This window comes from Dreissena polymorpha, chromosome 2 (assembly GCF_020536995.1).
Source record: "Dreissena polymorpha isolate Duluth1 chromosome 2, UMN_Dpol_1.0, whole genome shotgun sequence".
NCBI classification, from domain to species: Eukaryota; Metazoa; Mollusca; class Bivalvia; order Myida; family Dreissenidae; genus Dreissena; species Dreissena polymorpha.
The window spans coordinates 12,722,721-12,745,076 of NC_068356.1; the positions used below are offsets into that span (position 1 = coordinate 12,722,721).

Consider the following 22,356-nt stretch of genomic DNA (forward strand, 5'->3'; position numbering starts at 1 on the left):
AATGTTGAAAAACGTTTAATTTACTACTTAACAAAACTCGGATTTATGTATTACGCAACGAAAAATTTTTTATCGCGCTATTTTCTTGAGGTAATCTCACGTGCGAAAAAACTACAAATTGAACCAACGAACAAAATGGCGTCATTTTCTACATTTATCAAAATATGCGAAAGCAAAATCTAGTTATGGTGAATGGTTAAAGGGGACCGATGAAGTAAAACATCACACCTATTCACCTAAACTTTTCCTTTCCTTTCAATATGGGTAAATAAAGGTAAGAAAATATGTAAACAATAAAGTGTGCGAATTTAATTGTTGATGCATTTCCGTTTTTAGTTGTAATGGTAGGTTTCACGTAGACGCCGGTTTATCTTTTGACCGGTTAAACTTGTATGAAGATTATGTGGTTCCCGATCTTACTAATGAAACTAGAGCAACCCCAATCGAGAGAAAATTAATAAGTGTTTTTTTTTAAGCGAACGTATTATTTATAAAAAATATATGCAAGCACATAACAAAAAGTATTTTATATAGTTAAATACAATTGTTTTTGTCCAAAAAAATTAAGATATTTGTTTTAAATAATAAGTACTCGTACTAGAGAAAAATACATATCCCATATATACCTCCGCGATTCAGTAAGGCGCCCAATAAATGCGCAGCTATAATAGTTTAGAATCACTGTGCCCTTAGTTGTTTTTTCAAAGCTAACCTGTGATAAATTTGTAGCTTTATATTTCCTTAAGGTTGTCTAGATGGAATTTGCTGTTTCTATGCAAAGATTAATACAATCTTCACTCTAATATTATTAAATAGAAACAATTGATAATTTAGCTGCATCAGACGGATATACTTCCAATTACAACAAGTGGTCCTGTATAAGTGACACGTAAATCAATGTGCGCACTATGGCCATTTTGCTATGTTTATGTTTTTGCTATAAAGTTTACATAATTGGACAATTTTTATTGTATATCATAACAAGTGTGCTAGCTGTGTCTTGATCAAGAGGGTTTTGACCTGTGCGAGCAGTGATACACCTGTGAACCATTAAATATCGGCCACGAGAAATGTAAATTGTTGGTATTTCAGTTCTGTTGTTAAAGGGAACCCATTGGGATCGTATGCGATGTGTACACTATTGTAATAGTCCATGTTTGCACTTTACAATGTAGTTTCCAAGAAGTATAGTGCATAGTAGATTGATTTAGAACACATCTCACTACTTTCCGTAAAATGTTTCTGATGTCGGATTCTTTTTAATGTAACGTGCTGTTAACAGAATGGATAACGTATGTATACACACTGTTTTCATTTGCTTCTTTTTCCGGCTTAATCTTTTTGACAATTTTAAGTATAGGAGTAAATTTTATTCATAATGTAAAACAAATTAAAACTTTTCATTCATAACTTATGACGTGTTCCAGAAATATCATATACATAATGCACAAACCAAGAAATTAAAGCAATACAATAGTTATCCGATATAAATAAAAGATGCGTGACATAATAAGGAAGCTTTATGCGATTGCATTTATTCTGGTTCTGGTCAACCATTGCAGTTATAAAATGCCCCTCCCCGCCCACCATCCTAAATGGTAATTACACCCCGTTGGAGCCTTCGGGAATGCACCTGTACAATACGACTGTGGAGTACACGTGCCAGTTTGGATACCGTCATCTGAGCGGGAGTCTGCAGAGGCGATGTAACGAACTGGAACAATGGACAGGGGCTGTACCCGTTTGTACGAGTAAGTACAATACAGGCAACACCACCTTACCCGCCAAAACCACTATCGTACCTTCACCTCCTCCCAAAACATTTCCGCAAACATTGTGCCATTATTCCACCATTCCACTGCTACACGTCTGCTGCCACTTTTTAACAACGACTTTGACTGAAGAGTAATAATGAAACAAAAATACTACAATACCCCGGTTTAGTTGTGATGTTTAGGGCATTTTTTCAACGACCTTTTTCAGTGTAGTACGTCAAAGAGTATCGATTACTTAATATACAGTAGAGCGTAGGATAAAAAGCATATATACGTTAGCAAATACCTGTGTGAGATTATTGGGGTAAACGAATTAATATTCGTAAATTTTGGTAAACGTCGGCATTTCCGCGTACAATCGCTTCCTGAAATTGATTTTGACGCCTAAAATCGTTGCAGAAGTTAAATACTTTCTGCACTTCGAACTTTCCGTATTTTTTAAAATGTTTATAACAAAATATAAAAAAAATCATCGAATCTTATAGTCTAGGACTGTGTCTTACAAAGCAAGAGATAAACATTTTTAATCAGAACATACCGATAGTTAAAAAACATTTTAATATTTTGTTTCGGCTGCACAAAGATTAACTTTATACGTTGTTCCTTTGACATTTGGACGATTAAGATTACACATTTAAATAAATAACCATATACTATAAACAATGAAATCGACGACCCCCTTATATAAATCAATTCAGCAGTGTTGCGTACATCGAGTCTCTTGACGTGTGTTTTGCGTGTTTCTATTCTGTCATTCAGTTAATTGTAACAAATATAAATATATGATTAACAGTTATTTATTCAGATATATACATTTGTCTCATTCATAAATACTTCCAGTCGTCACGTGTCCAAAACCACAAGAACCGTTCATCACGTTTTCCCCTAACACAACAACATACGACTTCAACACCACCGTTACCGCCACGTGCATACTAGGATACAACCACACCGGGGGTGACGTCACACAAACATGTCAACATACGGGCGTTTTCGATGGCATTCCAGCAAACTGTACCAGTAAGTGATTGTAAATCAATAATGCAGATGTAAAGGGTAAATCAATCTCAACAGAAAAGGGGTATAGTTAAATATGCATTAAGGACATACAAGTACTTATTTTAGTAACAAACAATCTGGGTTACATCGGGAAGAAAATCTTATACCAATCAATGTAATAATTAAAAATCTATATGTATGTCAATTGCATTAACTTAATCCGCTGCAAAATCTTTTTATCGAATTAAAACGGTATTCATGTAAATATGGCGTAGGTGTTTTAAATGACCTTTAAAGTTTCAACTGTTTTTTTATTATATGCAAATCAATTATATTATTCAAGTAATGCATTATTCGTTAACCCACAGGTGGTAGCGTGTGGCTATGATATTATTAGTGAAAACATCATTTTGAATGATAAATAATCATATTATAACGAAAAATCAACTTTTCTGAAAAAAATCACTATCAAATATATATATTTAACAAGGTATTCAACTCGAAATCAACCGAAAACAGAGTGTTTCGCTTTGAACAGCCCATTACTTCATCAATTTTAAAACGATTTTCACGATTTCGGTCTTATACAGCGCAGAAATGAATTTCCTTTCTGGAAATGTACATGTCTTTACAAATACTGGGTCAACTTTTAAGAAATAACACAATTCACACTCGCGTGACCCAGTTAACATCGATCAGACAGTATCTCAGAATAAAATCTTCACGGAGTAAAAGGCATTTTACCTGCATTGTTTACTGACCTCGATACCATAATTCAATAAAACGTATGAAAAACATTCTTCTGTGCTTGCCGTTGCATTATGCATCAAAACTAACTGTCCAGCGCCGTTTGAAACCTTTGTTTACATACATTTCAACTAACTGATATTTTAAACACACGAGTGATTTCATTGGTCCAATGCGAAGGTGTGTCTTTACAACTGGAGATTTCATTCATGAATTTTGTCTGATCGGTGTCAACTGGGTCAAGCGAATTGTGTATCGTTTTATTTCTTGAAATTTGAACCAGCATGTGTAGAAATATAAGATTTATACATTTCCAGAAAGGAAATTCATTTCTGCGTTGAATAAGACCGGGTTCGTGAAAATCGCTGCAAAATTGTTGAAGTAATTGCTGTTTAAAGCGATGCACCCTGTTTTCTGGTGATTTCGAGTTGAATACCTTGTTATATATATGTGATAGTAAATTTTTTTCCCAGAAAAGTTGATTTTTAGTTATAATATGATTATTTATCATTCAAAATGATGTTTTCACTAATTAATATCATTGCCACACGCTAACCACCTGGGCGTTAAGCCACGTATTTGTATTAAAGGGACATTCAATTACACTAGCTTGCGCTCCAAAGTTGGTATATTTCGACCCAATCAGTATGCATTCTGTTTAATGCCTCGCGTTTGAATTTCGCGCCGACGTATCACATTTGATAAATTAAGAACGGGACATTCACGGTATTTAAAAATGAAAAATCGCGCAGTTCATTGAATTTTATAACACTTTTTGTAAATAAAGACACGCGTGCTAGTTCTTATTAACAATATAGCGACCCTCTGATTATACTCCTTTAATTGACGTTTCGGCATAATGCCTTTATCAAAACATTGGAAATTATATGTTAACTACATTTTTACGTCTTTTGACTGCACAATTTAAATAACAAAGAAAAATGTTTTTAAACGTCAAATGACGTTGTACATGATGACGTCATAAATGGCGTTATATAAAATGGCGCCAAAAAATTGTAAAAATTCGCCAAAAATGAAATGACGTTAAACACTTACATATTGTATCTTAATCCTATGTTAAATGTGTGCTTTATATATTTAATAAATTGATATTTTACAATAAAATAATCATCATCATATGTAATTATAATCTACCTTAACTTATTATCATAAATTAAATAGGGTAAACTTATTTAATGACTCTTATTATTTCAATCCATATCTATGTATAATATTCAAATGATATTTGATTAAATAATCATATATACTTGCTATTCTATATATCATATACACATTATGGACAAGATAAATTGCATAAAGTACTATTAGTTTTACATCCATTTATGTTGATGATTAATATCAAATGTTTTTCACATATATTTTTTACAAGATAGTTTCCCGTAGCAGGACATCAAGTTGATTTTTTGTATTTAGTCCATTTGGTGATTGCGTTTGAAACTTCTTTATAAATTCCAATTCTTTAATAAGTCTGTAATAATGGGAACTGTCTCTTATTTGTGTTAACACTGATACACCCATATCCTGCACTCTGTGGCCTGCACCATTGAAATGTTCTGAGATTGGTTTCTCTCTTCGTAGTCGCACGTCAGCCTCGTGTTCTTTGGCACGTTCCTTTAATGATCTGCTCGTCTCTCCGACGTATACCATCTTTTGGCATTTAATACAAAATATACCGTAAACCAAGTTATAAATGTTACAGTTCTGTTTTATTGCTTCGTTTGGAATGTCACTTTTTGGGTTGTTATGAAAACCTCTTGTCAACATTTTACAGACTATACAATTAGTCTTACACGATTGTGGTATTAGTTGAAAACGTTTGTTTATTTCTTTGTTTGTTTTTCCATGAACTAAAATGTCACCGATATTCTTATCTCGTCTGTATGCAACTATTGGTACGTCTGGGAATATATTTTTCATTCTGTCTGATTTATATAGTTTGTCTGTATGTTTTCGAATTATTGAGTGGATATTTGGAAGGTTGTTTGAATAAGTTATAGCTAGTGGTACTCTCTTGTTGGCTGTTTTATTTGTTTCTTTCTTCTTAAGTAAGTCTTTCCTATTTAAATTATCAACTCGGGATAGCTCATAGTTTACAAATTTATTTGGATATCCTCTTTTTTGTAGATTCTGTTTTAGTTCTTTTTTACGATGTCTGTATTTGTTTTCGTCAGAACATATTCTTTTTAAACGTATTCCTAATCCATAGGGTATTGCTTTCTTCACATTTGTTGGATGGTCTGAGTCATATTGGACATATTGATGTTTATCGGTTGGCTTTGAGTATAAATCAGTTGTTATTTTATTATCTTCTAGTTGAATTTTTGTGTCTAAGAAATCTATCTGTGCTGTGTTCCATCTTAATTCTACTTTGATGTTTTCATGTATTTTGTTAGCATAGTCGAAAAATTTCATGAGTTCGTCAATTCCATGTGTCCATAGTCCAAACCCATCATCTATGAAACGTTTATAGAATATTGGTTGTTTATTGTATTCAGATAATTGTTCATCCCATTTTCTCATGTAACAACAGGCATAATTTCTCCCAAGTTTCGATCCAATAGCTACTCCCTCTTTTTGTCTGTATTCTTGTCCACAAAATTCGATCACATTATTTTCTAAAACAGTTTCAATCATTTCAATCACCGCTTCAGTGTTGATGGTCTTAGTACAGCGTTCATTTAAAGCTTGTTTGCACGCCTCTAGGCCCTCTTTCTTTGGAATCGATGGGTATAACTTGACAACATCAAAACAGTATAAGATAATTCCTTCTGGTAATGGTGTAGTTATTTCCCTCTCTATAGCGTTTAAAAATGCTGTGGTGTCTCTTATATAGCTTGGTGTTTCTATAACATAGGTTTCTAGCTCATTTTCTGCTACCTCTGCCATTCTTTCAGTACTTGTTCCAATGCCATTTACGATTGTTCTATACGGGTTGCCTTTTTTATGTATTTTTGGATTTCCTTTAAGTTTCCCTCTTGATGGATATTTTGGTATCAAGTATTGTTGTAATTTCTTTGAGATAATGCCGTTTTTAAATAGCGACCATAATAATAAATATGTACTATTTTATTAACTTTCATTCCTTTATAGCTCATAATAAAAATTCTTTGTGAAGTAATTTTCTTTAAAAAGCCAATATCTGGCTGTAAGAGGCTTTATTTGTAAAACAAAATAATGGCCAGTTAACTGCTTGTGAAAAAAGTGCAATTATACAATACCTTCAGTTGTTGAATGCCCCGCCCCTGAAGTGGAGTACTGGCCAGTTGTCACGAGCCCAATACTGGCCGTGTACGTGTATCAGGACCAGATTACGTACGACTGTGTCGTCGGGTACGAGTTATCTAGCGGAAGTGACGTCAGACAGTGTACTGAGACTACAGGATGGACGGGGCAACCACCCAACTGCACGAGTAAGATGCTGTCTGAAAAGTTGCTTTGATGGTTGTTTTATGGACCTTTCATACAATAAGTCATGCTTAATTCATCGTTGTGGCTGTACAGTCGTGTTGTTTTGCGTTCCACACAAATTCAAGATACAATGTCTTATTTTCGATATATTTTTGTAAACCTCCCCAAAAAACCGGAGATATAATAAGGGATGCATTTTCCAAAATTTAGTGTGTTCAATACGAGAGATATACTTATCTTAATCGACCCCATTTCAGTAAAGAAGTGCAGCAGTCCACCTCCAATATCGTTCGGAAGCTATTACCCCATGGAGATTTCCGGTGAGCACGAGTTCAATACGAGCGTCAATTACACGTGCAACTTCGGCTACTACAAGTTTAGCGGAGATGGCGTCAGAACATGTAACGACTCAAAGCAGTGGACGGGAGCGACTCCGGTTTGCAAAAGTAAGAACAGCTGAATGAAGGGTGATTAATTCAAGTGTAAATAACAGCAGTTTCTTTTATCATACTAGTACGTGTTTATCACTATAGCATTATATGCTTTGAATTCAGTACACGTGTATATCACTATAGAATTAAATGCTTTGAATGCAGTAACGAACAATACTTATAGTGCGTGTTTACTAAAATAGTCAGTGCTTCGAGTTCATTACTATATCTACATCAAAGTTAGTTCATGGAACTTGATTTCATATGCAAATATGATCTGTGTGAACCAGATTCATTCCAATTAATTTACGTGTACATCCCGGGGTGTACATACTTTTTGTTCGATAATTCTGCACAAACGTAGTGAACGTGACATATTAATTGTACGGATTAACTTCATACAACTTCTTTCCAGTTGTAACGTGCCAACAGCCAAGCGAGCCCTTCATCATATTTACACCGAACACAACCACATACGACTTCAACACCACCGTCACCGCCACATGCATTCTAGGATACAACCGCACCGGAGGTGACGTCACACGCGTCTGCCAACATACGGGCGTTTTTGATGGCACACCTGCAATTTGCACAAGTAAATGAGTTGTTATATGATATATTTTTTTTCAGTTGAATTTAGACTTGTATTGGTAAATAAATATTCGGCCCAGTGAAAATTATTAATGTATTGTGATTTTTCTACTTAGGGAGAATATCACAAAATGGCACAGTCCGGTTAACTTCGGTTTTCTATAAAATAGTTTTTTATGCACAATAATCAAGTGCAATAATCAATATATTCGAGAGTTAGGTGGTCTGAGCGTTTTTGATCGCAGGCTATTTAAAAGGCGGACAAATTATACCGGTGCAAGACAAAAGAGAAAAACGACCGCTGAATAAATAAATTTTACATTGCGAAACGTTCTGTAGTAGATGTCAAACTGTATTGACTACCGGTACTTGTGTATTTCTCGCAATGATCAGAGATACACTCACACCTAGCGGTTATTTTTAGCAACCAACTGTTCTGCTCCACGTTATAGTCACTATAACGCTCAAAATCAACGAAAATTTCGTAATGTATTTCGTAAAATAAAGTTAACACCTTAACAATCAGTGTTCCTTATAGCAATAGCCAAAATTTCAACGCTAGATGTGGAATGATTACATAGATTTTTGTAGATAAAAATTGCTCGTTTTTATTTATTTGTGGCCACAATTTATTCCCGCGAATATATCTATTCATACGACACACGAACACCATTTTAGTGTTCATGTGTCGTATGAATAGATATGCAAAACAATCATAAAAACGAGCATTTTGTATCTACAAACATCTATTGTACCAGACCACATCTGGCGTTGAAATTTCGGCAATTGCCATAAGGAACACTGATTTTTAATTGGTTAAGTTTATTTTACGAACAATTGTACGGAATTTTCGTTGATTTGAGAAGTATTGTTACTTTAAGCGCTATCAAGACTTTTTAGGCATAGCTGTTTAATCCAGCTTTACTCCTTAAAAGACCTTTTGCATTACGCCAGCAGACTCGAAAAATTACACTTCATTTACTCCATTGGCTGATTTAAGCATAATCCCTAAAAACATACATTTGCAACATCCGCGTCTTTGTAGTACAGGATATCACACTGTCCAGTGTATGGAGATGCGGATTACTTTCTGCATGTTCATACGAAAAAAGACACACATTTTTGGCCCCATTCACAATAACGCATGCAGAAAAATTCCATCCTCAAGACTTTCAGAGTCAGTGCAACTTTGAATGAAAATGTATCGAATTATAACGAAAAATCAACTTCTCTGAATAATTAAAAAAAATCACTTTCAAATATATATATATATGTTTACAAGGTATTCAACTCAAAATCACCTGAAAGCAGGGTGCATCGCTTTGAACAGCAATAACTTCTTCAATTGTGCAGCGGTCTTATTCAACGCAGAAATACAGACGCCGACCATCTTTTTAAAATATATTTCTGGTTATGACTGTAGCTATTATTTAAATGTCAGAGTAATTGAGCAGACGGAAATGGATATCAACACAATTCTCTTTGGCGACAGTTTCCGAACATTTCGTCACTGCAGAAGAAGACACCCGCACACTTATGTGACAAAAATATGATTTGAAAGCTAAACGCATCGTAATATTTACGCAGTTTATGGTGAACTGGGCACATATCCACTGTATATCAACATAGATATTAAGCATGAAAACTTAAATATTGGTTTATAGTTATAGACAGTGATAATCTTATATTAAGTGTCATTTATAACGAGGCGCTTACAGACTGTATTAATCGGAAGAGAAATTCGATAACACTTGTAAAAAATCTCCTAGTTAAAGATAGATTCGCATACATTTTTGAAAATGATCAGTATGTTAGCAAAACAACATTGCTCAATGAATTTAAATGTAGAGTCATATATTGTTTTAAACGAGTGGAGGTAAATTCTATCATATATCGAAATCAACAAATATCTGTATATTTTTTAAGTTATGCATGAACTGAAGAGACCCTTCACACTGCTTGGGGCAGCTTACCGCCTTAACCCTTTGCATGCTGGGAAATGTGTCGTCTGCTAAAATGTCGTCTGCTGAATTTCTAATATTAGCATTTTCTTCGATTTTTTTTTCCAAAGAACACTATCAAAATAGCAAACAGTTTGGATCCTGATGAGACGCCACGTTCTGTGGCGTCTCATCTGAATCCAAACTGTTTGCAAAGGCCTTCAAAATTCGGTTCCAGCAATGAAAGGTTTAAGGGAGGCAAATGTGTGACATAAAATCAAGTGACCTACTTTTCATTATTCGAAAGCTACTATGTTTAAACATCTTTTTAACTACATGTGTAGTATTCCTTAATTTTTATTATATTTCGAATTAGATTCTATATATTATCAGTGCATCTAAGCGTTCACTTTATTTCATTTTTCAGTTGTGGAATGCCCCGCACTGAAAGTGATCAACTACACAACAATTACCAGTTTAATACCGACCAAATACGTGTATCAGGATCAGATTATGTACGACTGCGTTATCGGGTACGAGCTATCTAGCGGAAGTGACGCCAGGCAGTGTACTGAGACCACTGAATGGACGGGGCAGCCACCCAACTGCACGAGTAAGATGCTAATTTGGTGATTTTGTATTGGTACATTGTATATGGGGCTTGTTTGCGATTTCGTTTCGCATTTAACATTTTGCTATACTGGTATCATTTTACAACAACATTGTTCAATGGACGACGGTGGCATTGTTGTTGAATTAACTTTTCTTGAAAAAAAAGCTAAATGTCGTAACTATCGCGCAATATCTTCTTACTTTTCGATGGGAAATACACTATGTTTGAGACTAATAAATTACTACAATACGTTTTTGCTTTATTTTAGATGATATTTAATATAAAATACCGTTAATGCTTATTTAGTCGTGCCGAGACGTATATATTACAGAACAATAGATCTGTCGTTTTTTTTCTCATCATAATGAACCATGTTAAGATATATTCAATCTTCCACTCGTAAGGCATAAACATTATTTAAGCTCCATAATGATAAACGCCATTTAAGCTATGCATTCTACTGTCGGATCAGTAGAAAAAAAGCCGTAACAAATTATAGGACGTCACCCAGTAGAAAACAATATGGCTTATGTGGAGCACACCCATGATGTATTATAATTGGTATCGATATTTTTGGTCATACTAACTCGAATATTAACGATGTATTTTAAAACAGATATCTTGATTTATTCTGATTCTCGACGCGGACGATCATGTTTTATTCGCAAGAATACACACCACTCTACAGTCCATGTTTAAAGACACCGATGTCTACTGCATCATAATGAAACCGATGTCTACTGCAACATAATGACACCGATGTCTACTGCAACATAAAGACACCGATGTCTACTGCAACATAATGACACCGATGTCTACTGCAACATAAAGACACCGATGTCTACTGCAACATAATGACACCGATGTCTACTGCAACATAATGACACCGATGTCTACTGCAACATAATGACACCGATGTCTACTGCAACATAAAGACACCGATGTCTACTGCAACATAATGACGTCGAAGATAAACACAGCAATAACACAATAATGAAATTTGAATAAGTACAAGATAAGCAAATATTGTCATCTTCCTTTTTAATGATAAGCTCCTTCAAATACTTTATGGTTTATTATTTTCAAAAACGGAAATTGGACCATGTGGGCATTATGAAGTTACGATGATAAACCAAACAATTTTGAACCGTCATTTGAGAAAATAAAACTCAGGATATTAAATCAATTCAAGCAGTACAAGCAAAATAATGTGTATTATGTGCAATTCACATTTAGTAGAAAACGCAAATCACCTTGTCAAAAATTGTCATTCAGATTCTCACTTAAGAAGGAAGTACTTCAATAATGTGTTGGTTCCATTTTAAACCATGCTTTTTGGAGGCTTAAATAAATTGTAAGGAATTAGAAAGGATCCATATGAAATTTCGTAAACGATTAGTAGAGGTTAAATTTAAGACACGTACTGCATGTGTCGATGGCGACCTTGGTAGATATCTCATGTACATGTATAGATATGTCCGTGTCATTATATATTGATTACGATATGTAGATCTAAAATATCATTATAAAAACCATATATAACTTGGCCGTTTCAGATTATCTCAAAGGCTGTCATAATTGCACATTTTAATGTGAAATAAATGTTTGATGACTATGATTTCAGTTATTCATTTTTGGATATCAATACTATTAATACTGAGATTGACACATTTGTAGAGGAATTAAAACGCAGAATATATGACAACTTTACATAGGACTGGTATAGAACGTTAAATAACAGTTCAATTTTAGATGTTTATCGAAATTTTATAAACAATTTTGAATATGAGGCTCTCTAAGACATTCTACCAAGAAGTTTGAGATACTTTTTCACTAGATTAAGATTGACAGCCAATGCACTACATATTCAAACCGGTCGTTATGCAAGAGAAATTTATAGAAACCAACGATACTGTATTTGTTGCGATTCGACCGTTATTGAAGATGAATTTCACTTTATTTGAAACATAAGACCAAAATACATAAAAAATGTTATTATAAAAGGCAATCAATGTACAGTGTATACAAGTTTAACCGCAATCGAATAATAAAAATTAACTTATAAAAATATGCCTTGAAAAAAATCACTTAAAGTATGAACATCTATTATAAATGAAATTACCGTTATCCTTTAATTGTTCATCCTATTTTGTTTTTGTTGTTGTCATATTTAATTTGTGCTCACGTCAGTATGTTAGCAAAGTAAATGATTTGCACATATGTATAAAACTTTGTTCCTATCACGATTGACGAAAAAGTCGAAATAAACTCTCTGTCTGTCTGTCCGTTCGTCCCTCCGTCCGCCCGCATGCCAGCCCGCCCAGCCATTCATGTAACTCAAGTTACTCAAAAACACGATATGGGTGAAATGAAACTTGGTACAGAGATTAAAAGTTACATCACACACAGGTTTATGCATGACTTTACATTTTTACCAGCGATAAAAAGCTAAGTGACTTTTCCTATAGAATAACATTTATTACTTATACGGCTATACAGCTATTTCTATAATTACCCCGTCTTACATCGTAAAGCGGAGTACTTTTGTTCTGATGGACACGAAAAATGTGACTGGTTTTGAAGTTTGGTTCCTGTACGGCTATTATAGACATAAGTAGTTTTCTATATTGTCTAGATTGTCTACGTGGCAACGTCAAATGTAAAATCATTTATTATATACCTGTTTAATGCTTTTAACAAAATACAGGTTGTATCAATCGTTGAAATAAAAAATCCTGTATTACGCTACTCGCTGTTTCCAATTCCGTATTACCATACTAGCCGGACTACTTCAACCCATTTACTGACGTCACATTACACGAGAAAAATAAACTGCCAAAATAAACTAAATAACTTTACGTCATCATGCTTATCGGACTGTGAAGGCAAATCCCTTAATGATATCCTAGACGAACATAGTGCTGAACAACTCGTAAATTTTCCCACGAGGGACGAAAACACCCTGGATTTGTTAATTACAACACTATCCGGTCAATTTGAAAATATCTACTCGCCAGACAAGTTTAGTGATCATGATGTTATCTCTGGTACGTTGAAGTGTGACATCCCGTACAAGAAACAACCAAAACGTTCTTATTTCCAATATTCAAAAGGAGATTATGATGCAATGAGAAAGGAAACTTTGGACTTTGCTAAGGACAAATATTTCAACGGTTATCAAAACTCCAGAACAGTGGAAGAAAATTGGCAATTAATCAAGAAATTCTTATTAAAATGTATAGACACTCATGTTCCAAGTAAAATATCTAAAAGTGTACAATCTTTACCTTGGATTACCCGAGAAATCAAAACATTAATAAAACGTAGAAATAAAACTCACGCACATTTTAAAAAAACTGGAAATATCAGACTGAAGAATAAGTGGAAATTGTTAAGAAAACAAGTCAAAACTGAAGTTCAAGAAGCACATGACAATTATGTGAATAATTTAATTGGTGAAATTTAAAAAGACTCTAAGCCTTTTTGGAAATACATAAACTGTCAAAAATCCGACAAACAGGGTATACCCCCGTTAACAACAAAATGTGGCTCTACTGTAGAATCAGATTTAGATAAAGCTAAAGTTTTAAACGAACAATTCACCAGTGTCTTTACGCACACCGAATATACATCAGTTCCTTATGAAACACCTTTATATGAAAAAATGGACTTAATAAATGTTACTGAAAAAGGAGTAGAAAAATTACTTCAAGGTTTAAATACAACCAAGGCCATGGGTCCTGATAGTATACATCCAAAAGTATTAAAAGAACTTGCAACTAGTATATCAAGCGTCTTAGCGCATCTCTTTCAACAATCATTAAACATCGGTACTATTCCGGAGGATTGGAAATCAGCAAATATTTGCCCGTTATACAAGAAAGATGACAGATCAAAACCTAGTAATTATAGACCTGTGTCGTTGACTTGCATATGTTGCAAACTTCTAGAGCACATCATCTGTTCCAACTTAATTTAACATTTTGACAACAACTCTATTCTGAACAAAAATCAACATGCTTTTCGTAAAAATCACAGTTGTGAAACCCAACTTGTAACAGTCATTAATGACTGGGCAACATCTATAGATAAATCCAAACAAGTGGACATTTTTATATTAGACTTCGAAAAAGCGTTCGACACTGTGCCCCATGAATTATTAAAAACTAAATTACACAAATATGGAGTTCCCGTAAACATCCTACAGTGGATAGACTCATTTTTAGTAAACCTTAAGCAATGCGTTGTAGTTAATGGCGCCAGATCAGAATCATCAATTGTTAAATCCGGAGTACCGCAGGGAACTGTGTTAGGCCCTATCCTATTTTTGGTGCATATTAATGACATTTCTATGGACATAACTTCGAATATTAGACTTTTTGCCGACGATTGTGTTTGCTATAGGGAAATAAATAATTTTCAAGACTGCTTAGATCTACAATCGGACATTAATAAACTTGGTAATTGGGCCACTTCTTGGGGCATGAGATTCCAACCCAGTAAATGCAACATGATGACTCTTTCACGTAAAAAGAAGAAAATTAATTTTGACTACACATTGAAAAATACTCGTCTAGAATTCTTATCTTGTATTAAATATCTTGGAGTGAATATCACATGTGATCTGAATTGGAGCAAACATATCAATGAAGTCTGCAACAAATCGTACAGAACGTTAGGTCTTCTCAAAAGAAATTTATCCATGTGTCCTCAAGACGTAAAACTTCAGGCATACAAAGGACTAATCCGCCCAGTGTTAGAATATGCCAGCGCGGCCTGGGATCCGCATCAAATTTATTTACAAGAAAAACTTGAAAGCGTACAAAAGCGTTCAGCTAGATTCATCACTTCTAATTATCGGGACTATGAACCAGGATCCATGACTAACATTTTAAAAGAATTCGAACTACAACCTTTGAAAGAAAGAAGAAAACAAAATAGACTAATATTACTATGTAAAGGACTTAATTCACGTGCAAATTTACCATTGGATCAACTACATCGACCTATTCGTTTCACCAAAAACATGCATAATGAGCATTTTAACAGAATTTCGACAAGGACAAACGTACTGAAGTTCAGTTTCATCCCAAACACAATATGTGACTGGAACTCTATTCCTCCGGACTTGATTCGCAAATATCAAACAGCTACAAATGATCGTGTTTCTGTGTTTATAAACCAAATTAGAGTGGGGCTCGAAAACTAAGTATGTTTCACAGCTACTTGACGCACGCGCGGTGAGTAAATGTTTTTCAATGTTTCACCATAACACATCAAAATCAAGATCAAGACCGAAAATAGAAATACTTGATATTACGAAATATATTACGTAGTACATCGTGTGACGTCATTTCTGTGACAAAACACAATAGTTTTATCTAAACTCTGTAAGGACATGTCGGACGTGGTGTTTTTTAACAGTAAACTATGTGTTAAAAACGTATTTTGGAGTGTGTGTTTATCATGCATAAATGTATATTTCGATAGGAATACAATAAAATAGTGTGGTTTAAACTAAGTTTCGATAAAGACACGGAAGATAGAAGTGGAAGTGCATATCGTTTAAACGTTTTTGTTATAAGCATCGGATTAAAGTTGTCAACTTAATATGTTATGAAAATTGGATTAACGATGGCATTAAGGTAAGCGTGTCGGAAACCTGTGTTTTCCCGGTTCGAATGTTTACACGTTAATTTTTATAAATTGTATTCATACGCGTCTTAAATAAACTATGGCGTACCGTTTTAGTCATTGTTTTGTCAGTTTTGTTAAAGTAAAAAATACATTTGTTAACTGTTTTCGTTAGTTGTTGTATATAATAAAAGGAATATTACGCTAGTCAATTGTTCCAATTGTTGCACATGTATAGTGTATACGTGAATTGGTTAATTGTATTAGCATGCTCGGATAACGTGCATTGCTACGGTCACAAAATTTTCCTTGGTCTGGCATCCCCCCTCGGAGAAAAGAAGTTGGAGTTGTTCGTGGGAGACTTCCATTCTTGTGGAGAAATTATGGTTAAATTTGTAGTTAATCATTTATTTAAATTGTCTTTATCTTAAAAACTAAAAAAATCCATAAAAGTGGAAAGTGTCGTCCCTGATTAGCCTGTGCGGACTACACAGGCTAATCTGGGACGACACTTTACGCAAATGCATTAAGCCCAGTTTTCTCAGAACGCGGCTCATATGCAAGTTTGTTTTGAAACTCTGTGCAAATATCGCCTCAATATATTCGTTTCTCGCAATTCGCACAACAAAGTTGTTGTTTATTTTTGTATGAACCATAGTCAGGACCTCTAAAAATATACACGTTGAGAAAATAAAGATTGTTATAGATATCAAGGGCGATTCTAGTTGTATGCGCACCATTTTGCCCAGTTGGTCAAACGTCTGATCAATGTTTTATATAGCAAATGTAGCACCAATAATTACTTAATTTGATAATCCAACGATACATAAGAATGGCAAGGGGGCAATATGAAAGAAATGCAAACTCTTTTATTTCTTAAGGTTTACTTAATCGAAAACGCATATTCTCAATTGCTTGCAATATTGACAGAGCTTTGTTTGTAATTGAATTTTTATGACTTTGAATTGTTTCTTTCTTGAAAAGCATTCAATATTGATATGTGTATGAATTGTTCTTATAATCAATGTATGTTTCACAATATGCCATTATAAAAGTGTGGGTAACGTTCACAATGTATGTATAAATGCGAACTTATCTCCATTTCGAATTTACGAGGAGTGTCATTTTCTTTTTCAGAAAAGAAGAAAAGTCTAATTAATTAACGTTAATTTGGCCCCGCAGGAATGTTTCGCCAATACCATATGTATAATTTTCAAACTTATTTCAGTAAAGAAGTGCAGCCCTCCACCCTCAATATCGTTCGGCAGCTTCTCTCCTGTGGAGCTTTCCGGTGAGCACGAATTCAACACGAGCGTCAATTACACTTGCGACTTCGGCTACTACACGTTTAGCGGCGATGGCGTCAGAACATGTAACGACTCAAAGCAGTGGACGGGAGCGACCCCGGTTTGCAAAAGTATGCATACTATTCTTCTTTAAATACTGATCCTTAAAGATATCTAAGTATTCGCGCTGTATTTTATGACAAAACATCCATAATAAATTAAACTAACCGAAAAACTTAGGTAAAAGTTGATCGTTAAACATTATATATAACGCACTACTGACGTTTTAGTCCTGTAATATTATTTAACAATTTATTGAAATTTTGCTTTGAGATAGGAACATCACTCACCTTCAAAACCATGTACCGTTCATGGTATATTACTAAACATAACATTTTGATTAAAAGTAGATCATTCAAACCCAGATTCAAAATCTTTTTTTGAAGGTGTAGCCCAGCTTCCATCTTTTTCAATAGTGTGCTTGTTTCCTCGTGTTATCCAAAAATAGCGTGTGCCAACATAAGTGACGATCATAACCCCGAAGATAGCGCGTATAAATATTAAATATACATGTATAATTCACGTTTGGCCTATCAACTTCCATTTTTTATTTGATTATGATAGATTAGTTCTGTGATTTGTGACTAAATAATTTTTCAAAAGTATCTTTAACTGAGAATTCAGCCCAGAAAACTGGCATACCATCCATAATTGGTGTTGCACCTGTGCGTTGCACAGAAAAAAAACCTGACGATTTATAAGCTGTTTATCTTTTCACCAACACAAACAAACGTCAAGGCCGTAAACATGTTAAGATAAGCGTAATTACATATGTCAAAATACTTAAACATTTTAACAGCACACATTGAAATATTTTGTTTAACTCTCATCGTAAGTTCTAATCCAGAACATATTCACACTTAGAACCTATGTTAAATATAAAATGCAGCAATATTTTGCATGGGCCTAAACGGTCGAAAGTCCTCCAGCCGCCCCGTCACGATAATGAGAACATTGAATGTTCATGGTTACGGTGTTATTCGAAAGTTTTAATACTTGTTTTAAATTTATGGTTATGGAAAGACCATTAATTTATAAAGTTGTGGTTACTTCATGTTGACATGAAAGGAAAACTGCTTAAGTATATTTCTTTACGGAAGAGAAACGAAAGGGAAACGACAGGGAAACGACAGTGGCCCAGCCGCGCAATTTATATACTACTCACCGCTCTTTTTTAATTGCACTCCTCTTTTATTTAGATTTGCACTCCTCTGTTTTTTATCTCGTGGCCACGACATAGCTAACTCGTGGCCACGAGTTATTAAGTCGTGGCCACGAGATAGAAAAAAGACGAGTGCAATTTAAAAAAAGAGGAGTGAATGTCACATCTATTCCACCGTATACCTCACATTTATTTGTCCTTTTCTATCCATATGACTGGTTTAGCTACATAAAGTACGACAGAAGCTATCAAGAGTTAATGGATCGGCCACTATTTAACTATATTGGCTGCTTGCTAAAAGCCCATACACACTCAAAATCAACGAATTTTTCTTACACTATTTCGAAAAATAAAGTTAACACATAAAAAGAAATGTTCATTATAGCAAAAGCAAACGTTTTACCGCTAGAATTGGTATGGTTACATAGATTTAACACGATACAAAATGCTCTTTTTGTGGTTTTGTGTGGGACAATATATTCCACACATGTTCATGTACCAAATAAGTGTTCGTGTGTCGAATGAAAAGACATCGCTGCAGGAAATTTAAATGGAATATATTGTGCCATAAAAAAACAACGAATATTTTGTATCTCTTTTAATCTGTGTTACCATACAACATCTTTAGTTGAAATGTTGTTTTTTTGCTATAAGAATCACCAATTTGTGTTATGGGTTAAATGTATAGAACGAAATACTTTACTTTACGAAATATTCGTTGAGTTTGAGTATTGATGTTAATTTAATATGGGCCGCGTTTGCGGAGTATTGGCGAACGACGGCATCGTCAGTTTAACACACACAACTAATTTGCAATTTTTTGTATCGCTTTATCGTATCTCGATGTTTACTCAAACTATTGTTCAAAACTCAGAAATGTTTTTTATCAAATATTAAAAATTAAACCGTTTAGGCCCATGCAAAATATTCTCCTTTTATATGTTTAATTTCCAAGTCTTGGTTAACAATGTCGTTTGGTTTGATCATTCCGAGTAAGAATGCCGTGGTAATGGCACCTTTGCGATATTTTTCCTCCATATCACACTTTAATTTTAAAACGTTTTTGTCAATCAACCTAAGTTGATCCCGTTTTTTAACGTTGTTCCACTGTTTTATTGACCCTTTAATGTTTGCTTCCATCTTTTCAAACTCATCGTTTTTAGACTAGAGCATTTGATTAAGTTCATCATGCAGTTGGACGACGCTGTATGTTTTTGGTATTTTAAACGTTTTATTAAATTTTAATAAGGTAGACGTTTCATCGTCTTTGTCAATAATCATACCACATTTTCCAAAAACCAAGAAGTTTCAAATACCTCTTATTTTCAGTTTCGCGCTTACTACATTCTAGAAAAAACGGATAAAATATCATTTTTTATATTAGAGTTTGATACCCATAACTCAGGTTGATAAAACATACAACTGCATAACTTGAACTCCAAGATCTCCGGCTCCAGAACTTGCTGTTATATTGAGTCTATAATACTGGTATGCTTTAGTAGTTGAAATATCGAAAAACAAAGGAGCATAAGCAGATCCAAACAATTTAGTTGTAGATATCAACAGTGGTTCAAATTCTTTTCCATGATGGCTTCCACTAATAGTCCATCCAGTTATATTTTTACCATCTATAGCTCTAGCTTTTAACGCCACTCTCCAAATTGTCACGGGTTCAGGAAATTTAATTTGAAGCCAACCAGTTTTTGAAGGTGTAGCCCAGCTTCCATTAGAACCATCATCGTTAAGACTATTAAATGCACCGTTTGCTCTAAATTTATCATCAGTAACCGAACTAATATTCTCCTCCAAAATGGAACATAACCCGAATAACATTTTTTAGTTAAATTATTAGCATAATATTTAGTAACAGCATCTAGATCATCTATATACTGTTTATTATTAGTAGTTGCTTCATTAACTAAACTAGTGACTTGTGACCAACTGGGTGCTTCATTTCCACTGTACACTGTAGGATAATGAACAGGTAATCCTTTAACCATCCTACCACCCATTTTTAAATCACCAGTCATAGAATCTCCAGACTTTAAAACTGTTCGATTATCAACATAATTTTTTGTTGCAGCGTCTTGAGCACTAGCAGGATCCAATACATTGATTAGATTGTGAGAATCCATGTTAATATTTTCAGCAGCTGCAATTTTTACCATCTCGTCTTAAGAACGAATTAATGGCTTGTGATAATGTGACACCTCCTGAAATCACTCTTTGCGACGATCCGACGTTTGTTTTACCAAATATGTTAACAGACATTTTTATATACACATTTTAAATATAATGAGTTTATTACATGTTGAAAGCTTTCGCACTCACATTGTTTAAGAATGTAAAGACACAGGTGTCCGCAAAAAACCTCACCATCCGTCTGTACTCTTTTGCTATTATAATACACAGGATTCCTTATATATCAAACGAGTTCAACTGGCGGTGCTAACCCATAACTGTCAAAGTTCAGTTTTTCATGACCGTTTTTGATCCAAGCAGTCAAGTGTGTACCATTTCCTCGCGAGTCGCATTAATTTAGAATTCCACATTCTACCTTTTTAGGGCTTTTCGGAAGTTCATCGCGAACATAGACACTAATAAAGATTTTAATTTTTAACTTTTAAGCAGCATCTATCAACTGAAAATTAGATAGAGGTTCGTTTGGTAATACAACTCCTTCAACATTTACATACTTTTTGGTATTAAAACTCATTTTATATAGTGCTATCAATGTGTTTTTTTTTCTTAGGAGTTTTTTTCCATAAGCCAGCGTGTGAATACCGTCTTTTTGTATAATACGTTTATCATCATTTGCGCTTAGAGTTAATTTGTTAACCGTTAAAGTATACATTTCATGCGCGTATGATCTGATAACGTTCATTGACCTTAGCAATTCTTGGCGAGAAAACAGCGCGTTCTTATAATCGTTGTGTGTAATGGTGTTTTCGACATCGCTCTTTTTACCCCCATACACTTGTTGTTTTCCTTCCCTTCATACATTTTAAACGAATACCGTTTAGCTCGGAGTACAACAAATTCCTTTTTGTTTTCCAGCTGCCTCATCTTTGAACATTCCGAGACCCTTTTTGTTTACACCAGTTTTTAATTCCGGAGGGGTGATCTTTTGGATACTCACTCGTATCAAACAGTCTTTCAACATCGTTTGAAATGTCTGCATAAAAATCTTTAGTTTTAATTTCTTAGACAAGACCGTCTGTGTCCGTAAACAATAGCTTCGCTCTTTTTCCATATTTAGCTTTGATGTAGTTATAGTGGAACTTGTACATTATTGTCTTGCTTAAGTATAGAATAGACATTCCAAGATAAATGGGTTTGTTATAACATAATTTGGTTCTTCTCATATGTATAGCTGTTAAATTTTCATCAAATATAGTACAGCGTTTATAATTAACCTTTGCAGCGAGCTTTTCCGGTTGTGTATGATTATTAACCAATCGGATATCAACACGATTCTCGATGTTCTCCATTGTTTTTCCAAACACACTGTTGTTCATCAACTTGAAGAAGTCTTATTCAAAGTTGTTAGTTGCAGCTGTTTGCAATTCAGTGTTCAAGTCGATATATGTTTTCAACCAAGGGCTTTCATCAAACTTAATTCCTCTATGAATGTTGGTAACTCTGAGCCCTAGCTTTTCGTACTGCTGCAAGTTTTCATAATGCACTAC

General features: G+C 34.3%; 1 protein-coding gene across 1 annotated transcript in view; it reads left to right on the forward strand.

Annotated features, from left to right (window-relative positions):
* LOC127866326 (uncharacterized) overlaps window positions 1–22,356 on the forward strand; it is a 107,129-nt gene that overhangs the window by 28,446 nt on the left and 56,327 nt on the right. The window contains exons 10-16 of the mRNA XM_052406792.1: window positions 1,563–1,751; window positions 2,616–2,795; window positions 6,767–6,952; window positions 7,208–7,396; window positions 7,797–7,976; window positions 10,340–10,525; window positions 17,388–17,576. Of these exons, the coding sequence (XP_052262752.1) occupies window positions 1,563–1,751; window positions 2,616–2,795; window positions 6,767–6,952; window positions 7,208–7,396; window positions 7,797–7,976; window positions 10,340–10,525; window positions 17,388–17,576 (1,299 nt within the window). The remainder of the gene's footprint in view (window positions 1–1,562; window positions 1,752–2,615; window positions 2,796–6,766; window positions 6,953–7,207; window positions 7,397–7,796; window positions 7,977–10,339; window positions 10,526–17,387; window positions 17,577–22,356) is intronic.